A 22,035-nucleotide genomic window follows, 5' to 3' on the forward strand; every position below is an offset into this window, starting at 1 on the left:
TTTCTTTGTAAATCGAAGAAAAGTGAAAAAATTTTCGTCCACGTTTTAGCCCACAATTCTGAATCGAATTTAAAAATTTAAAAATCGTTCGAAATATATTGGTAGGCAATCGTGCTGATTAGTTTTTGGTAAAAATCGGCCGGGCCGTTTTCTTGTAATAAAGTTTTGAAAGTAGATACCATAGTCTTGTAGATCATACTAAAATATTACGGCCCTACGACAACTCGTTTAACTTTAAAAATTCGTCAAAGTTTGCAAAAATTAGTATCGTTTTTTTTGGCATTTGTCAAAATTAGACCTTTGATGGACGTTTTCTCAAAAACGCCTGAACCGTTTTCAAAAATTTAAAAGCCATTTGATGTATCTCAATGAGGACTATCTTTTGTCAGTTTTGTGCTATGATCTGCCGAACCGTTTCTTTGTAATTTGGTTAAAATGTTAAACTTTTCGTCCACATTTAAGCTCATACTACCGAAGATGTTAGTTGAGAATGATACTGATTAGTTTTAGGTGAAAATCTACCGAGTCGTTTTCTTGTAATTAATTGTTGACAAAAAAAATTTTGACAATATTTATGTAAATTTTTTGGCGATTATATATCATGGTCTTATAGAACTTACTGAAATATTACGGCCTTACGATAAGTAGTTTAAATTTAAAAATTGATCAAAGTTTGAGAAAATGAGTAGTTTTCTTGAGGTTTGTTAAAACTAAAATTAGACGATTGACTTGATATAACGATAGAGTACTTGGTCTTAATGAACATACTAAACAATTAAAATCCTATGGAAACTTTTTCAATTATAAAAATTATTTATTTTTGAAAATTTACTCAGCCGACTAACGCCATCTATAGTGCGGGGCTTCAACTAACACAGGAAAATTGACAGTTTTGGTCGGAAAACGTAGCAACGAAATATGGCCTGTGAGATCGATCTATATACTCTTCTTTTAGCTATGAGTAAGATATAAATGGATTTAATCTCATATCAGTATGTACATGAACCAAAATTATCTGGTGTGTAAACCTTTTACTAGAAGTTGTACACCCTGCTACAACTAGTAGCGACTCTAGCGTCGAAATTCGCAAATACTTCGATGACTTGAAAATTTCTTGAGTATAATTCTAACTTTAGGCAATACTAATTTTCAGACACCATACATTCGGTGTGGGTCTGGCAATACTAAATTTTATCTGTCAATTTTAATGACTGCGTTGAAAAAGAACGATTTAAAATATTAGAGAAGTATATTTTTGGACTTTTGTAAAGGGTTGTGATGATTCCATTTATGAAACGTAAATTAAACATCATCTTTGAAATATGTTTATACAACGCAGAAGTAATTAAAAAGTTTGTGTTAATAAAACCTTGACGTGATGGTTTGAAATGAAGAGAGCATCTTCTGTTCCTTCTTCGGAGGGGCAAGTTTTAATTGCCCCTCGGAATGATGACGGAAAGAAAATCTTTAGGTAATAATTTGTTAGTAATAGAAAAATACTTATACAATGCTTTATAATCATGAAGTAATTTTGTGAGTGAAGATCATTATTTTAAAGTATTTATTTTATTACATTTCAAAGGCAAACGGGTTACAATTCTGATTGTCGTTATAGATAATATAGTTATTTTTATTATTATTGTATTATTTTCTCCAGGGCTGTTAGTGAAGTTGCACGCCGTCTAGATATATCTCGTTCTAATGTAACTTCGATAACAGAATTATTTGATCTCCACATCGAAGTACAGCGAATAAAGTTACGTGATGGCTGTGAGAAACTTCTCTTTGCAGAACCTTTGTTGTTTGGTCGTAAAGCGCAAGAACTCTTGTGGAGAAAAACATTCTATGATGTAATAAACACAGCCAAGAAATTATTAACTAAATATGCTTTTAATGAAAAAGACACAGATAAATTAATTTTGCATAACCATATTGATGCAGGAATTGGTTATTATAATTATTTTTTATACAGATTACAGAGTGAATTTGATTTAGATTTGAATGGTATTATAGATTTTCCAATGAAACATATTGTTGACTGTACACAACTTTCTAGTGAAGTAAAAAGATGGGCATATATATGTGCACATTCCTGTTTGATATCGATGGGTGATTTGAATCGTTATAAATTGGAGATAGATAACGTTTGGGGATTAATGAATGCTGAAAGATATTATAAACAAGCTATTTATTTGGATTCACGAATAGGAATGCCTTTTAATCAATTAGGCACTTTAAGTGGGTCTGTTAACTATCACCTAGATGCTGTTTATTTTTACATACAATGCTTGCTATCTCCTCAGCCATTCGATGGGGCTGAAAACAACTTAAAATTGATATTTGAGAAAAATCAATCATATGTCAATAACTTTAAAGGCAAAGTTGATGATGATTATGCAGAACATATCAAAATATGCATATCCAGATTTTTATACTTATTTGAAATTTGGATATTCAATAAAACCCATGATGATATTAATGATTTGTGTCACTCTGCAATCAATGATTTAAAGGAATGCATTTTATACTTGGAACCACCATCTGAAACGTATGAAGATTTGGTTGACGGATATACATATTTACAAAAACAAAATGCTAGAAGACATCCTGAATGTTTAGATGGAGATATCATTTTCAAAATTTCAGTTATCTGCATTATGTGTGTACAAAAATTACAAGATATCAGTTCTAGTCATGTTTCTTTAGTCAAAGCATTTACATTAGCAATTTTGTTAGAGCTAATCAATTTTGTAAATGATAATGTTGAAGAATTTATATATGTGGAAATAGAGAAACTCAAAAATGAATTTAGAAATGAGTTCAAAAATGAACCAGTTGAAGAAAATACTATTACAGCAGATAGCAATGTACTAGTTACAAAAGAAAATAAAGAATTAGACATGGAGAAACCAATAGAGAAAAAAGTTGATTCCCCTATTAAAAGAAATAATAGAAGACGCAGGCGAAGATATTATTCAGATACATCTACTGATGATCATTCTAGTTCTGAATTTGATTCTGATAGCTCTGCTGAAAATTCTTCTGAGGTATCAGAAAATGATGTAGAAAATGAAAATAATATATCATCCAATGAATATGACTCAGATAACGATATTATTATAGAAGACATTGAAGAGCTAAGTCCATCCTTAGACATAGAAACTTCTGTTAAAGAACTTATGAATAGAAAACCTTCAAAAAATGGATTTTCTCTCAATGGAGATATTTTTGATAATGGAATTAAAAATAGTAAACAAGAAGAGTGTTCAGAGGCTGATTTAGAATTTGAAATAGTAAATGGATCCTTGCAGGAAAATAAGGCACATGATAGTAATGATGATAATGCTGATTCTAAAATAAGCTTAGAAGATCATGATTCTGGAGTTAAACCTTCTACAGATCCTCTTCGTTTTCACAAATTCAATAGACGCAAACATCGTTTGCAACCAGATGAAATAATAATGTTCTCTGAAAAAGAACAAGTTTTGAATAGTATCAAGATATTGTGCGATTGGCTGCGCGGTGATGTTGATTTAATAAAGTCATGTGCTAAAAGCAGTCCAACTTTTATTCAACGTCTTGTACATTTACTAAATTCTTTGAACATAGATATATTTTCAAAATATTATCGGGAAAGGTTTGGAAAAATTTTAAATGTAAATGAAACTAAATTTGAAGTAGAAATGTTGCGTGAAACAAATGAATTTGTGCCATTACCAGAAGACCATGAGTTACGAGGTTTGCATATACTTGAAAACAGTCACTTTGTCTTGGATTGGGACTATCATAAAAAAATTAATAAAGTAATGTGTTCCACAGAGGAATGCATATACCGTATTTTGAAACTAATCAATTTTGGTTTCTTTTTGGCTAAAATCAAATACACCAATGTAAAATTTAATAGCAAAAATAGATACTTTATGGTAAGGAAAGAATATAAGAACACGAAAAAAATTAAACAAAAATATTGTAAATTATCTAGAAAACGATTCAAAAAGGCTACACGAAACAGAATGCATTCTAAAAAACATTTTGAAGAACTTAATTTTCAAGTGAGCTAATATTAATATTTTTATATATGCATTAATACTAACTGTACATAATGCTTAATATTATTCTTATTTTTAGGACAGTGAAGAATCTGAAGAATTAATCAAACATATGGGAAAGTTGTGGTTGAAATCTCAGGTTATATGCTTATTAGAAAATTATAATAATGTAGTACTTGTTTCTCAAATTTTTATATTTACATAAGAAAAATGTTTGAGGACAAAAAAATCATTTAATTTAGTAATATTGTAGTTGTATTGCATGTGCTTTAAGCTTGTTCAAACAAAGTTAAGATTATCTTATCATTTTTAGGTGAAAGATTTAGAAATTAATCCACCTATTCCAAAGAAACCACCAGTTCCTAAAGTTCGGAAAAATACAAAGCCACCAAAAAATAGTAAAAATAAAGCCATCACTCCATATATTGTTATTGATTCAAAATGCCTGACTCAGCACTCTCATAAAGTTAGACAGATTGTAATGAGCAAGCTGAGCATTGTGATTATTCCTAAAATTGGTGAGTAAAATTTGAATCATTGTCGTCACTACAGATATAAAAAATTTGAAAGCCATTTGATGTATCTCGATGAGGACTAGTGTTTATCAATTTTGCGCGACGATCAGCCAAGCTGTTGTAAATAGCAGAAAAGTGAAAAATTATTCGTCCTCGTTTTAGCTCGCAATTCTGAATCGATTTTGAATATTCAAAATCTGTTTGAAAGATATTGGTTGCGAATCGACCTGATTAGTTTTTGGTAAAAATCGGCCGGGCCATTTTCTTGTAATAAAGCGTCAAAAAAATTTTTTTTGACGATTTTTATGATTTTTTTTTTGACGGTAAGTACCATAGTCTTATAGATCATACCAAAATATTACAGCCCCACAACTCGTTTAGTTTTAAAAATTCTTGAAAGTTTACAAAAATTAGTATCGTTTTTTTGTCAAAATGAGACCTTTCACCGACGTTTTCTCAAAAACGCCTGAACCGATTTTATAATTTTATGAGCCATTTGATGTATCTCAATGAGGACTATCGTTTGTCAGTTTTGTGCGACGATCTGCCAAGCCGTTTCTTTGTAATTTGGCAAAAAGTGTTAAACTTTTCGGCCGCATTTAAGTTCATACTACCGAATCGATTTAAAAAAATCAAAAACTGTTCGAAAGATATTAGTTGGGAATGATACTGATTAGTTTTAGGTAAAAATGTACCGAGCCGTTTTCTTGTAATTAACTGTTTAAAAAAAAATTTAAGCTGATACTCATGGAACTTTTTTTGGCGATATATATCATGGTCTTACTGAAATTAAGGAATCAGGAAGTTCATGTAGCTTGCCTCAAGGCAAAATACCAATACCAAATAGTTTCACAATATTATTTAGTACTTACAAAACTTTCTTTTCAACGTTAATTATTTTTTTAGTTATGAACTCACTTGACATGCTAAAATTTGAATCCAATCCTGCTCGAGACTCTATTCGCTGGCTAGAGGGGCAACTTTTGAAGGGCAACCGCCACTTGCGCGGCCAAAGAAATAAAGAACAACTTCCTCTTCACAGGATAACTATTCCTAAAAAGATGGAAAAAGATACCCAAGACTATTTGCAGATGTTGGAGCTTTGCAATTATCTAGCAACCCATGGTGAAGAGGGCACTGACTGCAACGGTTACTCTGTGACATTCCTTACAGGGCCAGATTTGTCTGATTTTAGCAGCAGGGATTTTAGTTTAACAGGTCTTGCTAAATCGGCTAATATTAATGTTGAAAAAATTGCTGTATTTTATGCCAAATGTAGACATATATTGGCAGAAATACCCAGATGATTGCAGCACCAAGTGTTATTACTTTATCCATTTGTTAAGCATTATATGTTAAAGTTTGTTTGATATTCAATCTGGGGATTCTAAGAACTGCTTAATTGCCATGTTTGCACTTGTTGGATGCCTTTGGTAATAGTGAAGCCAAAAAATTGTCATAGACATGAAAACAATTAATTAAAAGAAAAAGAATATGAAATAACAATAGTTTATTCCTATATGAATTATTTGTACCATTTTCTGTTAACTGTGAATTCTGTGACATCTAAGATGTTAGGAGTTAATATCAATAAAGGATTTTTTGTGATGTTTAGAATTTATGAAACGAAGAAAATATATTATATCTATATCATTTACTTGGCTTATTTTTAAATTTAATCACATTTTCTTTCTTCATGAATTATTTGTGCTCATAAATAACACCAGTGATTTAATAAAAAAAAAATTCTTTCTCGAAGAATATTAATGAAGTTTTTGAAAGAAACATAATTCTTTGTGTGAGCAATTATAACAACTTAACAACTATCCTTTTGTCAGTAATATTTCAAGTAAAATTTTTCAATACAATATCATTACATATTTGTTGAAATAAATAATGCAATTATGACACTAATAACTGCAATAATATAAAATAATATCAAGAAAAATTGTATTAACATATTAAAACAATTTTTCTTAATATTATTAAATTTAATGCTAGATCAAAAGTTTTTTTCTTAACTTTATTAAAATTATTTCTAAGGTTAATTGTGGTTTCATATTTACATGAGATAGAATTTCATTCGGGACTTTCATTCATACCTAACAATAAATCAAAATACCTATAATGTTAAATTCGCATTGGTTTACAATTAGAAGTATATACTTACAATTAAGTAGAACATGACTCGTTAAGGTACATTTTTAGATGAGTATTATGCAAATAGAAAAAATCATGTTCATAAAACAGATACATTTAAAAACAAGTTTACTAACAAGTGAAACGGATCAGTTTGAACCAGAACGACGTTATAGTGGTTCAAAGACCAGACAAAATTGAACCAGAACCACGTTATACTTTTTTAAGTGGGCACGTAAATGAAAAATCGATTTTTTTTTGGGAAGATCTATAAAATCACGTGTAAATCATTCAAATAACTAAGTGACACCGATTTTTTACAGAAACGCGTCCCTTTAAGGTTCTTAAATCCGACTTTTATCCGATCCAAAATATTATTTTGATATATTCTTTCGAATAGCAATTAATAGAGAGCAATAGAGCAACTAATACCTTCATTATGATTTACTGTTTTGCAATAAAGAATAAGAACTTGTTAAATCTAGAAAAAAATTAAGGAGCATGAATAAATGTGAGGTGTCGCCAATATATAAGTATCAAAAATTGATAGTCTGCAAAACAAATAAAATTCATTTATTACTTTTTTGAATTATATACTTCTGACTATTATAATCGTTTAGCGTCTCTAATTCCAATTGGGTCAAAAAGAAAGAATTACTTTCCGTTTTCTTTGGTTAATAAGTTGATAATGGTTAAGTTTTGGTTAAGTTAATAGTTGATATTACTATTTTTTGTGGAATTTTAATTGTGGTTTTAATATATACAAATGGTAAACTGAACTAATACTCTTATTTTTTTATGATAATCAATAACACACACATCTTATTATCTAAATTCTTGCCTTATCTTATTGGCTAGAATTAAAATATTTTTACAAGATCTAATAATTAAACTTATTGCGTTTTAACTCTTCGACCCGGATGCCGCCGCTCCGGCGACAAAAGTCATATAAACCTCGCAATTCGCGAGTGGAAAGAGTTAAAAATAATAAAAATTGGTATTACATCTAGGAACCTTGAGTGATTCTGTAATTTCATGCACAACATACATTACCTTTACAAAGTCAAAATCTCTAGATTTTTCTATTGATGATTATCTTCTCGAGCAACCGGTTTGAAATCTTTATGTGTCGGTCTGGCTCTTCGTTCGGCGGTCCTTTCCATAATTTCTATAGCAGTGTAACAACCTGCCCCAAGGGTCATCAAACAAATAAGTGCCCTTAATTTTGCGGAAACGCCAAATAATGGACTGCAAATGAAGGCTATCACCGATCCTGTGGATTCCCAAAGACGGAAATTACTATATGATGCTTCTTCACGCCCGGGGAATAAAACGCCGCTCAGACCTGGAGAAAAATATACAAAAAGTACAAATTAATTAGAAGTTGAATGAAATAATTAGTTTTTATTATAAACAATTTTATGACTTTGTGTGGATTATAATAAAAAAAAAGTCAACGATACGTGGTGTTCCCAAGCGGTCTCCCATCTAAGTACTACCCACGCCCGATGTTGCTTAACTTCGGTGATCGGACGAGAACCGGTGTATTCAACATGGTATGATCGTTGACGAGAGAATAAGTTATTTTCATGTATATTAAGTGACTAAATTTACGAATGGCCACAAATATAATTTGAACATTAAGTTGCACTGAATGAAGACTACGATTAAAGGCAACTTATATGAATTCTAGAGTAAATTTTTGAAGAAATCCATATTTTTTATGATAGTAAAATAGTAGCCCAGTTATTGTGATATTAATATATATTACAAACATATTGTTCATTACTTACAATTAATTTGGACAAGCCACACAGCATCAGCAACACCCCACAAAGCAGCTACCAAACAAAACATGTAGGGCTGATGTGGACCAGGTCTCCATATCTGCATCCACACCATCAGACAACCTGTATTAAAATCACAATATCAGTGACACTTGTAATCACATTGGAAAATGGAACATACTTAAAATTTTATGTGATGGTTTATAATTAGTTACAAGAAAAATGCATTAGGTCCTATTTCACTTTCAGATAAGTTACAATGCGTTCGAACATTGGTAATTATTATACAGTAAAACACCCTTATTCGCGGGGAATATGTTCCATAAAAAAGCTGGGAATAAAAAATCCCCAAATACCGGATAGCATTTTATATGGTGTTATAGAAGATACGTTCCAAAGTGACAAAATAAAACAAAAATCGTTGTAATTTGTAATTCACTGTTGAAAAAAATTTAAGCCAATATTTGTGGAACTTTCTTTGGAGATATATATCATGATCTTATAGAACTTACTGAAATAGTACGGCCTTACGACAAGTAGTTTAATTTAAAAAATTCATCAAAGTTTGAGAAAATTAGTAGTTTTTTTAACATTTGTTAAAATTAAAATTATACGATTTACTTGGTATAACGATAGAGTACTTGGTCTTAATGAACATACTAAACCATTAAAATCTTACGGAAACTAGTTCAATCATAAAAATTTGTTGAATTTGCTTTTAGAGAATACTCCGATCTGCGGAAATGACTTGCCGCATCTGTATGTTTGTCATTCTGCCAATTTTTCACACATCATGAATGTTGCGTACATCACTTATCTGTTAATACAATAATTGTTGCTTCTGTATATAGAAAGCTAATAAATTTACCGTGAAGTATAAATGCAGCGACCATAACTGGAAAACGTCCAGTAATTTTGACAATGGATCCTGTGACCATCGCAGCAATTGCGTTTGCTACTCCGAAGCAAATCATGACGAAGCCAATGTTTCCTATTCCCCAAGCGCAGGCTACGAAAGACTGATGATTAAAAGCACAAAGTTAATGAAAAATATAAAAATTAATAGGAGAAAATTGTGTGAGACATGTTCTAATTTAGGCCAGAGTTTAGCTACAAAGTTACAATTTTAATTGATCAATTATAATGAACATTCTAGGAGCAGCTCCTTTAACCACGTGAGCCTTGAATGGGGGGGGGAGTGTTTGAAAGGAAAGTTTCCAAAAATTTTTACGATTTTTTCTTGGTACTAAAAATGCATGTGGTGTTAGGTGGGGGTAGAGGCACAGGGTGGTGGAAAAAGGGTTCTTAAAAAAATTCTTAAAAAAAGGGTTCGTAAAAAATTCTTAAAAATGCATCACATGATTAATGGACGCCTACCTATCATCATCACCTCTTGGTTCACAATAAACTGCACCATTTGGTTCTTCTAAGGCAAGTTTCATTAACGTACCGACAAATATAAATAATCAACTCAATCAATAAGAAATTAATATATTAAATTATAAGTAATTTTTATATCGAGTTGTTGTATCTAGATATGGTAGATAATTACAAAAAAATAAATGGGGAGGGGGAATAGTGGTAATGAGATAAAGGGTAAGAGAAACATTTGTTTGTGGTTCGGGCAGACTACCATTTATTATTATTATTAGTATGGTAGAAAAATGTAAATCCTGAGTAAAATTTTTTATACATTTTATCATTTTTTATAATTTTGCTCTTTTTAAAGTAAATGGTAATAAAATCGATGCAAGTTCAATAAAAATATCCTTCAATGTAAATTTACTTACGGCGTTGTAATCCGCAGCAATAAATGCTTGCTCGGCTCCTATGAACATAGTTATTGGCAATAATAAAATTTGATATCTGTTTCCAAGTTGTTTTACAGTAACTGCCAGTAATTTAAACCCGGACAAACCGGAGCCGCTGCCTTGCCTCCCTTTGTCATATCTGCAAAAATTCAGCTTATGAAGCAATTTCTTTGATACTTTTATAAGAAATTAATTTCAGCTCGGAACCAAACAAGATTATAATGACCGAAATGCGTGGCCAAATAAATCATTGACTGGTGTTGGTATTTTGTCTTGAGGCAAGTTACATAAACTTCCCGATATGTGTGAAGAATCGACTTAATCAATAAAAAATAAAATAATTTATGAGTTATTAAAAGTATTCCGAGTAATAAATCCATTACACATAACCGTTTGTATAAACGTAATTCCTCTCATCTCTTACATGACAGTTACAAAGTCATCATTAATTACATGAAAAGTAATTCTATACAGTTTTAGAATTTTTCGTTCGTTATATTTCTTCTCTGTTCCTCTTTCCCCTTTCGTTTCTCACAACCCGCTCCCACTCCTTCACTACACTTGCTTTGTAACCTTGATCAGTGTCCATAATGCACCGCTATTAATAACATAAAATATAGGAGAGCAATATGTGCTCCTTCAATTTCTCGTTTGTTAATATAATAGTATATTATTATTTTACACAAATTTAGTGTTCAATCAATTTTACATAATAATTAATTTTTTCTGTTGTTTTTCCTGGTTTGGTATGTATAATTATCTCCTTTTTATACATTTATATTTATCATCAACTTTGTATTTATGTAATATGCTTTTTAGATTACTGAATGATGACACATATCAAGTGTCGAAACGTTTAATGGAATAAATAATTTTGTTATTTAATCTTTTTTTAATTCCACGATTGTGCTGCAAAAATATTATATATATATATATATATATATATATATATGTATATAATACATGTACATGTTTGTATATTATATATGAATGTCTATTATATCAATAAATAGAACACGGAGGGTTAAATATATTGTTCTTCGGCTCTCTCCTAGTTTCGATTTAAAATCCTTACTTCATTTTATATAAAGAAGCATGTGCACTGCCGTCCTAATATTGTTCCGAAAGTAAGCCTTATATCTGTCGGATTCCCTGAGCCTGGGTGTTAACGTTTTTCTGCACATAATGTGTTTGAATAGCCCACAAAAAATCTTTTGTATGGCACCCTCTCCTTATATTATAGAAAGCTAGAGAATATCTCTTTACCGACTTGGAACGGACCATATAATAATAGATTGAAGCAATATTATTTCGGTTGCGTTAGAAAAACATTCGGTTATGAAGTTTTAACGGTTTTTTATGATATTTTTAGAAGAACAATTATAAATTTAGTTGTGAGCATAAATATTCATCTAATATTCATTTATTTGTTATTTACCTGGATAGCGGATCCACAAAAACTGCTATTATCAAACAAGCTAAAACCATAAAAGATAGATAAATGCCAGCTATCAAATGAATTTTGCTTTCTTCTGGGGGTTGGAGGTTTGGATTTACCTAAAAATATTTGAAAAATTATTGTCATCTAATTGAACACTTGTTATAGTAACTATTATTACTTACTTCTGCTTCCGTAGTTCCTGGATAAAAATTAGCTCCACAAGAATCAGCTATTTTCTGCGTGATATTGTCATCAAAATTTTCAGCGTATGTAGTATTCAAATCAGGGACTGCGTCACCAATTGATGTCAGAACTAAAATAGTTATTTATAAAATTTTAAATATCACGAATACACGTTTCTAAGCATTTAAAAATAAAATTACCTGCAGATGACACCAAATTTCCCCAAACTTGCGCCATTTGGTAAAACATGAAGAATATGCCAAAGAATCTCACCACGATTACTTCAGCCTTTCCTCCATTATACCTTTAATTGATAAAAAACTCAAACTTTCTAATTATCAAGATTATAATAAACATATTTGAGTCATTGCAATAATATTTGTTATGCTAATAATGAAATATTCAGATGTTCTAATAGTTAAGCATGTTTGTGATATTAATTACCTAAGTTATTTTTTGCTTAGTTGTAATCAAGTTATAATGTTATAATGAGATGTTCGTGAGCTGAAATACATTCTATGCTAATCATCGAAAGAAAATTTCCATTACAACAAACACCGTTCACACAGTACCTCAAAGGATTTTTTTAGTTGAAAAAATTATAACAATATATTTTTGGATGGGTATCTCATGTCACAACCTTTCATCATATGTAGATTATTATTTTTGATTAATTTTTTTATTTGAATTTATTTTGCTACTCTTATGTTACTTCTTCCGGTTTAAGGCGATTTTTAATTTATTTTGTTTCATTTTACTCAGAAATTTACACATGGCTATATGTATATATATATATATATATATATATTAGGGTGGACCTTCATATGGACATTTTCGAATTTCCTTGCTCCCAAGGGCTCAAATGGTTCCAAATTGATAAAAAACAATTCTCTGAAAGTTTTAGCTCTTAATATTAACTCTTAGATAGTGCGCAATTCAATCAAACTTCGTATGTAAATAGCATGGAAAAATTTTTGAAAATTAAATAACAATTTTTTTTAGGTATAACTTCGCTAAATTTTTAAAACATTTTTAAAATTTTTCATGCTATTTCCATACAAAACTTTGATTGAATTGTGCACTATCTAAAAGACAATATCAAGAGTTAAAACTTTGAGAGAATTGTTTTTTATCAATTTGGAACCATTTGAGCGCTTGGGAGCAAGCAAATATAATTTGTCAATAGACGCATGTTTGAACCCGTTGTAGTTCTATTATTATTATGATAATTTTATTTACCCATTTCAGAAATAACTTACTTTGCAAAATGGGCAGCCGCAACTGTGAGATAAGTGCATTTGGCGCACCACAATGGGCCGCCTCCCAAACCGACCAAGGCACCAGCTGGTAGCAAGGAGCCGACACTTGGGAAAAATTGGGCGCATATGAAGGGCATGTATGCGATCAGGGACACGCACATTGCCCATTTGCAGCCAAGCCATCTGAAATGAATAAAAAAAATAAGAAACTAGTATCACAATTATACAGGTATGTGATATCAGAATATTTTATGAATTTAAGTATATTTTGTTTTGTTAAAACAAAATTGCTATTTTTGTGGCATTCACTTGTTCAGAGTGCAGAATCTTTGTGTGGTAATAGAAAAATTATTATCAATATTGATTTATTGTAATGATTTTTTCAACGAAGGGCGAAAGGAAAAATGGAAATTAAAAAAAAATACCAAAAGCAATCGTTTCGTCAACACAAGCAGGAAGTTTATTGAATCATTCAAATCGGATGCTTATTTATCTCAAAAACTGCCATTTTTTTGCACTGGAAAGAAGACTGGGCCTTTCTTTGCCAAAATCTAATCACCACTTCTCCCTGTTACGAATTGAATGTTTTTTAAATCATTCAACTCGGATGCTCCGTTCTCTCAAAAACTTGTTTTCTGTTTTCTGCACTCTTTGCATCGTATCTCCAAAACGGATAGACCTGCCTTTGCGAAAAACTGATCAGCACATCTCCCTATCAATAGGAATCGAATGTTTTTTGAACCATTTAAATCGGTTGATCCATACGTCTAAAAACGTGGATAAAAATTGTATCCACACATACATACACACACACATTTTTTTCTGAGGTATGCCAAAATGTTCAGAAACCTTCAAAACGTGAAGAAATGTAAAAATTTTCAATTTCAGAAGTTAGAAAATCAACTTTAAAATAATCTGAATCTACGCATTTTTTTACAAACTTTGAACTAAAAAATTGTATATGGAAATTGAAATAAATCTTATGAAATTAAAAAAAATATATATAATATTTAATAGACTCAACATTTTTAAATTACGTGAAATAGATCTTGAAAAAAAATCGTAAAAAATTTGATAATTTTTCAAGAATGTCAGTCTTATAATACATAAGTTAGTTTGATTGTTATAAATAATTATTACTGATGTTTATTTTATATGCAATTAAAATTTATTGTTTTTAAATATAAATGGCAATAACATTCAAAATAAAAAAAAAGATTTAGTTAAAAAAAAGAAACTAAATATAAATGTAAATACAATATATTACATATTAATTATGCATCTTATTGTTAAAAATGTAGAAATAATATGAGAATTAAAAGAGAAAAACGTTGTAAAAAATAAAATTTTAATTAATAATAGAATACGAATAAAATAATCAGTGATACGACAAAAAAAATATAAATTAATGAATTAGCATATAAATAAATCAGCACCTGATATATAATTAGTTTTTTTTGCGCAAAGAACAGAATTATTAATGAATCTGGTTTCCATTGCAACATAATTATGCGATTATAACTGCATATATTGATTGCATAAAAATATTAATACAAAGAATGAAACTAGATTGTTATTTCTATCCAAGAGAACAGAATTATATTATTATTATTCCATGAGAAGATCTAATCTAAAATTTACCAGTATGGTAATTTTGAGTTTTGCGTTAAAATATTAAGAATTATAATTAAATTTAATTAAGCTGGAGATATAAATAAATCACATGATTACGTATGAGCATACAAGAAATATATATTTTAATTTAATTCCGATAGATTGATTAGATTTTGCATATTTAGACATTGTTTGGTTTTACAACTCAGTAACTACTTTGGTAATATAAACTTGTATTTTTAGTGATAACATAAATAGAATAGGTTAAAAGCTAGCTTATTATATCCAATATATAAGAAGGGAGTTAATTTATATCTTATAAAGCATATTGCGTAATTGAGAAGTAAGATATAATCATAATTGATACCTTGAGGATATAGGCGCAGATAAAATCATTGTTTACAAAACGTTTACAAATAGTATTCTTATGATATTATCTTTAAACAGCAATTATTTATTGTTTCCTATATTTTATCGTAAATTATTTGTTCTCAGCACGTGGTTTATGATTAAATTATTCGCATTTATTAAATGCAAATAAATGCTGGAGAGCTGAATAATATTCTCCTGCTAGTCAAATACAACTTAATCAAGCAAAAAATCAACTTCACTCATTTTTTTCTGGGCAATCGTTTTACTATTTGATAACAAAGAGCAATAAAAATTAGTGTATGTATAATGAAAAGAATTATCTGCTTTGGCAGAAAATCGATGAAAAAATGGTTCTTGGACTGACAAATAAAAAGATGCAAATCGTTGTCTAAAATATCAATCAAAATTTAAATTTAAAAATTCAAGAATGGCACAGACTTAAGAGTGAAAGACATATTAAAAAATTTGTTGCCTCGGATGAGCTGCATCTTGTTTATCTAATTTTAAAAATATTTTGTAACAAAGTAATCATTAACACTAAGTGCTTTATTCCTCCAATAATAAATTATTCACAAGTTATATGTTGTTTAATATGTATAAGTGTTAATTAACATTAATTTGAACGTTATTTCAACGTTAATTTGAATCATCTAAAAAACATTCAATTTGTAATGATTGGGAGAAGAGGTAATTAGTTTTTGACAAAGGTAGGTCCAGCCAAATGTGCAAAAAATGGCAGTTTTTGAGAGAACTAAACGTCCGATTTGAATGATTCAAAAAAATTCTGCTTGTTTTACCAAAATAATTGCTTTTGGAAAAAAAAATTTTAGTTTCAATTTTTTTTCTTCAAAAAAAAATTCTCTTGTGTATCGAAAATATTTCAGATTTTAATTTTAATTCTGACTAAAAGTCTAACATACTTTAAACAAATATTTTCAACTTTGCAATTCAGTTTATATAATTCTTATAAATATTAGACAATGTTACAGTATTTACAATAATTTATTTGAAAATATTCAATATTCCTCGAACATTTGATACGGTACGGGAAGTTCCAGCAATTTGCCTCAAGGTAGTTTTCTACCCTGTGGTATTCTACATTTTCGACATTTGTTTAAATTGCGACAAATAAAAATAATTGAAATAACAAGATGTACATGTAACAAAAGGTGCTTTTATTAACTTCCCGTAGGGCAAGTTATAGTAATCGCAAAAAAGTAAAAAATGAATTTTTTTATATATCTTTACCTTTTCAAAACTTTCTGAACCTTTTGGCATACCTTAGAAAAAATGAATGTATGTATGTGTGTGTGCTGTGCGTGTAAGTGTGTGTTTGGATACAAATTTTCGTCGACGATTTCGGGAACACGCATGTAGCGATTTGAATAATTCAAAAAACATTCAATTCGTATCGATAAGGAGACGTGCTGATTGGTTTTTGGCGATGACAGGTCCAGCCGTTCCGAAGATATGAGGCAAAAAGTGCCAAAAACGGTAACTCAGTTTTTAAAAAGTCTTTTTTTTTCAAAATAATGTAAATTTTTGTCAAAAAATCATAGTTTCTCAAAAATCTAATTTTTTCAGAGTAATTTTTTTTCAAAAATGTTAATCTTTGTTAAAAAAAAAAAGTTTGGTAAGGGAAGTTTCAGCAATTAGCCTTAAGGCACGATGCCATGCGCCCCACTAGTAATAATTTATTTTTAATAACGTGGTTTTTTAATAATCTATTTTTATTATTATCCATCACCCACAGCAAAATGCCACTTACACTAGTTTATTTAATTTAAATAAAATCGTTGCGCAAAATATTGAAATTCTTTTTATATCGCGCGTTAGATTCAAGTGCGATATTTTGAATTCAATTTAAAATTAGTGCCTTTTGTGTGGTGACGTCACACTTTATATTTTTGCTTATCTGTGGCAACCCCTAGATAAGGACAAATGACCTTCAAAAATAATGCAAATTTAGTTGTTGCAAGTCTCTCGAAGTGACCGCATCGTTCATTGGGTGCGTTCGTTTTGCCGCCGTGCGTTTTCGTCCGAGTCTAATATTGTCGCCGCGTGTATTTGTGGTTTTACCTAAGATATTTGCGAATAAAATGGTAAGTTTTAGATTTAACTTATTAGTTGTTGCTATACATTCAACCCTGCTATAACGCGGTTAGTGTGTACCGTATAATATGCAAAGGTACAAAACAGATTATGTCGTAGCTCATTGTACAGAAACAGGAACCGCGCCATAAGCAACTCGGAGTTAGTACAAATCACATCATTTGTGTGGTGTTACATCATGTAACTTTCATTGGAAACCAATTTATACGAAAGATAGGATAAATTATAAATTGTTTTTATTGAATAGAAGGGTTCATATAAGGGCATGACGAAAACGGAACAACAACTAAATTAACCCTGTATGGACTCGCGTAACTTTCAGAGCACATCAGACCAAACTGGGCACGATGCCATGGGGCGCAAAACATTTATGAAAAAAATTTACTCTGAAAAAATTAGTGATAGTAATTACTATAAATTTTTTTTTGAAAAAAAAAGACATTTTGAAGAAAAAATTATTTTGAAATATTTTGGAAATTCTGAACTTTTTTTCAAAGCAATCGTACTGCTTTAACTGCATAGAGACGAAATATCGAAGCGCGTAAGCGCCGCACCGTCTTCTAACGGATAAACATTGGTATGGAACCCATAGGAATGTAAACAAAATTTATACTTATTGTTAAAATGTCTATAAAATATCTGATAATTTGATGTGCATATGTCTAATGATCATTTTTGACCGACAGATGGCATTTTTTTAAACATTTTTTTACTAGATCTCCGAAACCGCTAGACCAGCTTCATGAAAATTTGATCAGTTCCTCATCTTGTTAATACAAGTAAAATGTTTTTTGAATTATTCAAATCGCTTCATCCGTGTTCCCGAAATCGTCGACCAAAATTTGTATTTGCACACACATACACACGCACGCACACACATACATACACACACACACATCCATTTTTTCTGAAGTATGTCAAAATATTCAGAAACCTCTGAAACGTAAAGATATATAAAAATTTTCATTTTCGTTTTTTTGCGATTACTATATAACTTTCCCTACGGGAAGTTAAAAATATTCCATATTTATCATGAGTAAGTTTTCAACTAGTCTCCACATTACAAAAATTGCGAATTTGCACTGGTTAACCTTCTGATAAACAACCAAAAGATTTATTGAATATTATATTAAACGATATTGTATGTATTCATCATTTAATTAAAGTGTAACTTGTATTATTAGAGCCCATTATTTTACGACCATCTCATCTTGTCTAACAGTTATCACTAATTACGTTACAATAAGTAACATAAATTATACCTATGATATAATAGATAGAATAAAAAAATATGTCATAAAATTTAATCACAATCGATTGCATAAAAAACACAATTATTAAAATTTTGTATATTCCTTTTCTAAATTATTACATAAAAGATTTTTTAAGGTGTGGTGCATTTTGACATCAAAATTGATGGTTAAAATTTTGTTTGTTCAGACAGTGGTCTATGAATCTTTTCACATAAAATGACAATCAACAGATAATGCGTGGGATTATTGTGAACTTATCTCATACAAGATTTTCACTATAACAACAATAATGATATTGAGGCTAAAGTATAACTGCTGTTCGAATGAAATGGTTAAAATCCGGTAAAAATCGGAATAGAATCTTGCTCGAACCAAATGCACCAGAATATGCTATTGTTGACATCACGTATCATCTGTTCTTTTACATACAACTTTGTAATATTAATATGATCCAAGTTCCAATCAACAATTGAGCAGTTTGGAGTTAGGTACATTGAATAAGTACACAACATTATAATTATGTTAAAATTCAAGATTAGGAAATAAATAATAAAATCAGTAAATTTACTTGTACCTATAACATCGCACAATCGAAAAAGTTGTCTAAAAAGTCTCTGAACTCTGAACAACATGTCTCCAATTTAGTAAAATTCTACTCGAAAACTTCTAAAAATAAGTTCAAGACAATTCAAATGGAACGAACTGGATATCTCAGTAAATAATAACATGGAGTTATATTTGAAACACTATCTAACCTTATGACCAGCACTGGTAGAAACAGATTACTAAATATTAGAGATCCATAAATCGCAGCCAAAGTGTAGGTCCTGAGTGTTTTGCATTGACACTGCTCTGCAAATTGGCAGCTCCGTGGAATGCAGTGAAGTGCACCATGAAGGCGACACCAACGGCTAAAACGTTCTTTATCACACGCCGTTTTTCCGAGGACGCCACTGTTTTGTCTACATCGTCCATGTGATTATCCATCTGTAAGGGAAAAAAAAACTATTTCAGTAATGAATATTATAAAGGTGGAAGTGGGCACAGTTTTGTAAGAATCGATCCAGAATTGAAAGTCCATCTACCCATGCCCATGGTACACCCTGGGACCTCCCTTTCAAGGTCCACCATACAGAACCTGTATTACTTTTGGTACTTTACATGACAAAAATGAGCGACTTGTTAACTTCCCGTGGGGTAGTTATAGAAATGGGCCAAAGATCGAAAACAAAGATTTTTGCAATTCTCGACGTTTTGAAGGTTTTTGAACATTTTGGCATACCTCAGGAAAAATGTATGTGTGTGTGTGTTTTTGCATGTCCGCATTTTTCATCCACGTTTTCAGGCGCACGGATCAACCGATTTGAATGGTTCAAAAAAAAAAATTGATTCCTATTGATAGGAAGATGTGCTGATTAGTTTTTGGCAAAGGCAGGTCCAGCCGTTACGGAGATACTAAGCAAAGAGTGCAAAAAATTCAAATCGAGTTTTTGGAAGAACGGAGAATCCGATTTGAATGATGTAAAAAACATTTGTAATAATTGGGAGAAGAGGTGATTAGTTTTTGGCAAAGACAGGTTTGGCCATTTCGAAGATACAGAGACTGCTCGTTAAAATGTTTCTATTGTCATCCATAATATCTATATGTAATATATTTCTAGTTTACTATTATTGGCATGTGCGTGAATCAGTGCGATTATAAAAATGACATAAAGGTTTTAATTATTCATAAAATAATTTGTATGATACAATAATTGTATCATAAGATTACGTAAAGACATATGTGACACGTACAAACAAATTAAAAATTCTTTTGACATTTGTTGATATAATAATTAACAAATACACGCATATAAATGCAGGCAAATGCACTAGAAACATTTGCTAATATAATCATAGATATTTAATATCTAGTTTCTTGTTGCTGACATTGAGAAAAAATTATTGTTACTTATGTATTAAAATATTTCACAATTTCTACACAATTACCATTTTATGGAAATAAGAATTATAATCATATAGTAATCACAATTATTTTAATAATTGATTGTGATTTGAAAAAATTGCTGATGAGTTTTTAAGTTAACAGGTTTTATCTACTTTGTAGATTGTAGAATATTTTCTTTATTACAAATGTTTTGCACAGCAATCAAAACTTAAGAGTCCAATAAGTAATTGGGCTAAGTTGACCTAATACTACGTCGGTTTTACAGATGGCAACCTAAACGGTTGCCTCTTCTCTTTGTGATAAATTTGATTTTTACAATTTCTGTGATAGGGCAAATATTGTATTGATGCAGCAATGCCGGATGAAGTCACTGATCAAAGCTTTCCATAATTTCCATGTGAAAACCGAAGTTACTACTGCTTGACATCCTGCTTCTCAGAGCGGGATCGACCCGTATGAGAGCGAATGACGAACAGTTCGGGCGTAACGCAATTTCCGTTGCAGTTTTACAGATTCACTCCCTAGCCGCACCTAAGGAAGTTTTACTTCAAAATAGAAAAAATATAAACTTCAATCTCTCTCTCTATAGAACACTTAACAAGCTGGTCAGAAATTGAAAATAAATTTCAATTAATATTTTATTATGATATAAAGTATCATCTAAAAGAAAGCAATAAACTTTCCAATAAAATGAAATCCACTGATCATATTTCAATAAACCATATAAATATTTATATCAAATTCTATCACTATATATCGTAATAAAGTTTATTACGAGATCTACGGACAACGCCCACCTATAAATCAGTCGGCATGAAGAATAAAACACCAGAATAAAAAACAATTATATTTACAATGCCTTTGATTTATGAACTGAAATGTAATAAAAACTGGATACAGTTTCGAAATAAACTCATATTAATTGAGTAATAAATAATTTGTCATGAAATATGTAAAGGTAATTGCTAATTAGTCATATGCACTTGATCTTGTGCACATGCTTGCATATTACGCAGTCAGGTAATTTAATCAGAGTTCCTTTACACGGATGCGAAAATACATAATTTTATAAATAGAAGATTATACTATTTTAATTCATTATCTAATTTCTTCGATAAAGTAATCTGTTTTCACATTTGTTGATTTTAGTTTGCGATCAAATATCCATCCTTGTCCCTTCATCTTCGACACTTAAGATTTGTTTTCAAATATTTCTGTAAATATTCACATGTTTTTAGACTGTGTCAAGCATTGTAAGAGATAATTGGTGTTTTTTGATTTTTCAAAAATTAAACATAATTTAAACTAGTTGGTATTGGTATTTGGCTTTGAGGCAAGTTACACGAACGCCCGTTATGTGTGAATAAACGACTTAATCAATAAAAAATAAATCAATTTATGATACTGATCAGTTTAGGTGAAAATCTATCGAGCCGATAAAATTAAGCCGATTTTTATAGAAATTTTTTTGGCGATATATCATGGTCTTTAGAAATTACTGAAATATTACGGCCTTACGACAAGTAGGTAATTTTAAAAACTTATCAAAGTT

At 30.2% G+C, this 22,035-nt stretch overlaps 1 protein-coding gene, 1 non-coding gene and 1 pseudogene across 2 annotated transcripts; 1 reads left to right on the forward strand and 2 right to left on the reverse strand.

Annotated features, from left to right (window-relative positions):
- The first annotated feature begins 1,284 nt into the window (after window positions 1–1,284).
- LOC113385403 (protein SMG5-like) lies at window positions 1,285–6,189 on the forward strand. Its single transcript, XM_026623250.1, has 5 exons — window positions 1,285–1,471; window positions 1,658–4,052; window positions 4,129–4,188; window positions 4,363–4,567; window positions 5,471–6,189. Exons 1-5 carry the CDS (start codon window positions 1,389–1,391, stop codon window positions 5,869–5,871), a joined length of 3,144 nt encoding a protein of 1,047 aa, XP_026479035.1. The 5' UTR covers window positions 1,285–1,388; the 3' UTR covers window positions 5,872–6,189.
- Window positions 6,190–7,785: 1,596 nt separating this feature from the next.
- The window catches only part of LOC113386156, a 15,758-nt pseudogene continuing 1,508 nt past the window's right edge, over window positions 7,786–22,035 (reverse strand).
- Window positions 8,155–8,273, reverse strand: LOC113387137. The gene has a single exon (XR_003368098.1). It is a non-coding gene; the product is annotated as a 5S ribosomal RNA (ribosomal RNA).

This window comes from Ctenocephalides felis, unplaced genomic scaffold, assembly GCF_003426905.1.
Source record: "Ctenocephalides felis isolate EL2017-DRISC unplaced genomic scaffold, ASM342690v1 CF-g0.4_SCAFFOLD_03571, whole genome shotgun sequence".
In the NCBI taxonomy this organism is placed as follows: domain Eukaryota; kingdom Metazoa; phylum Arthropoda; class Insecta; order Siphonaptera; family Pulicidae; genus Ctenocephalides; species Ctenocephalides felis.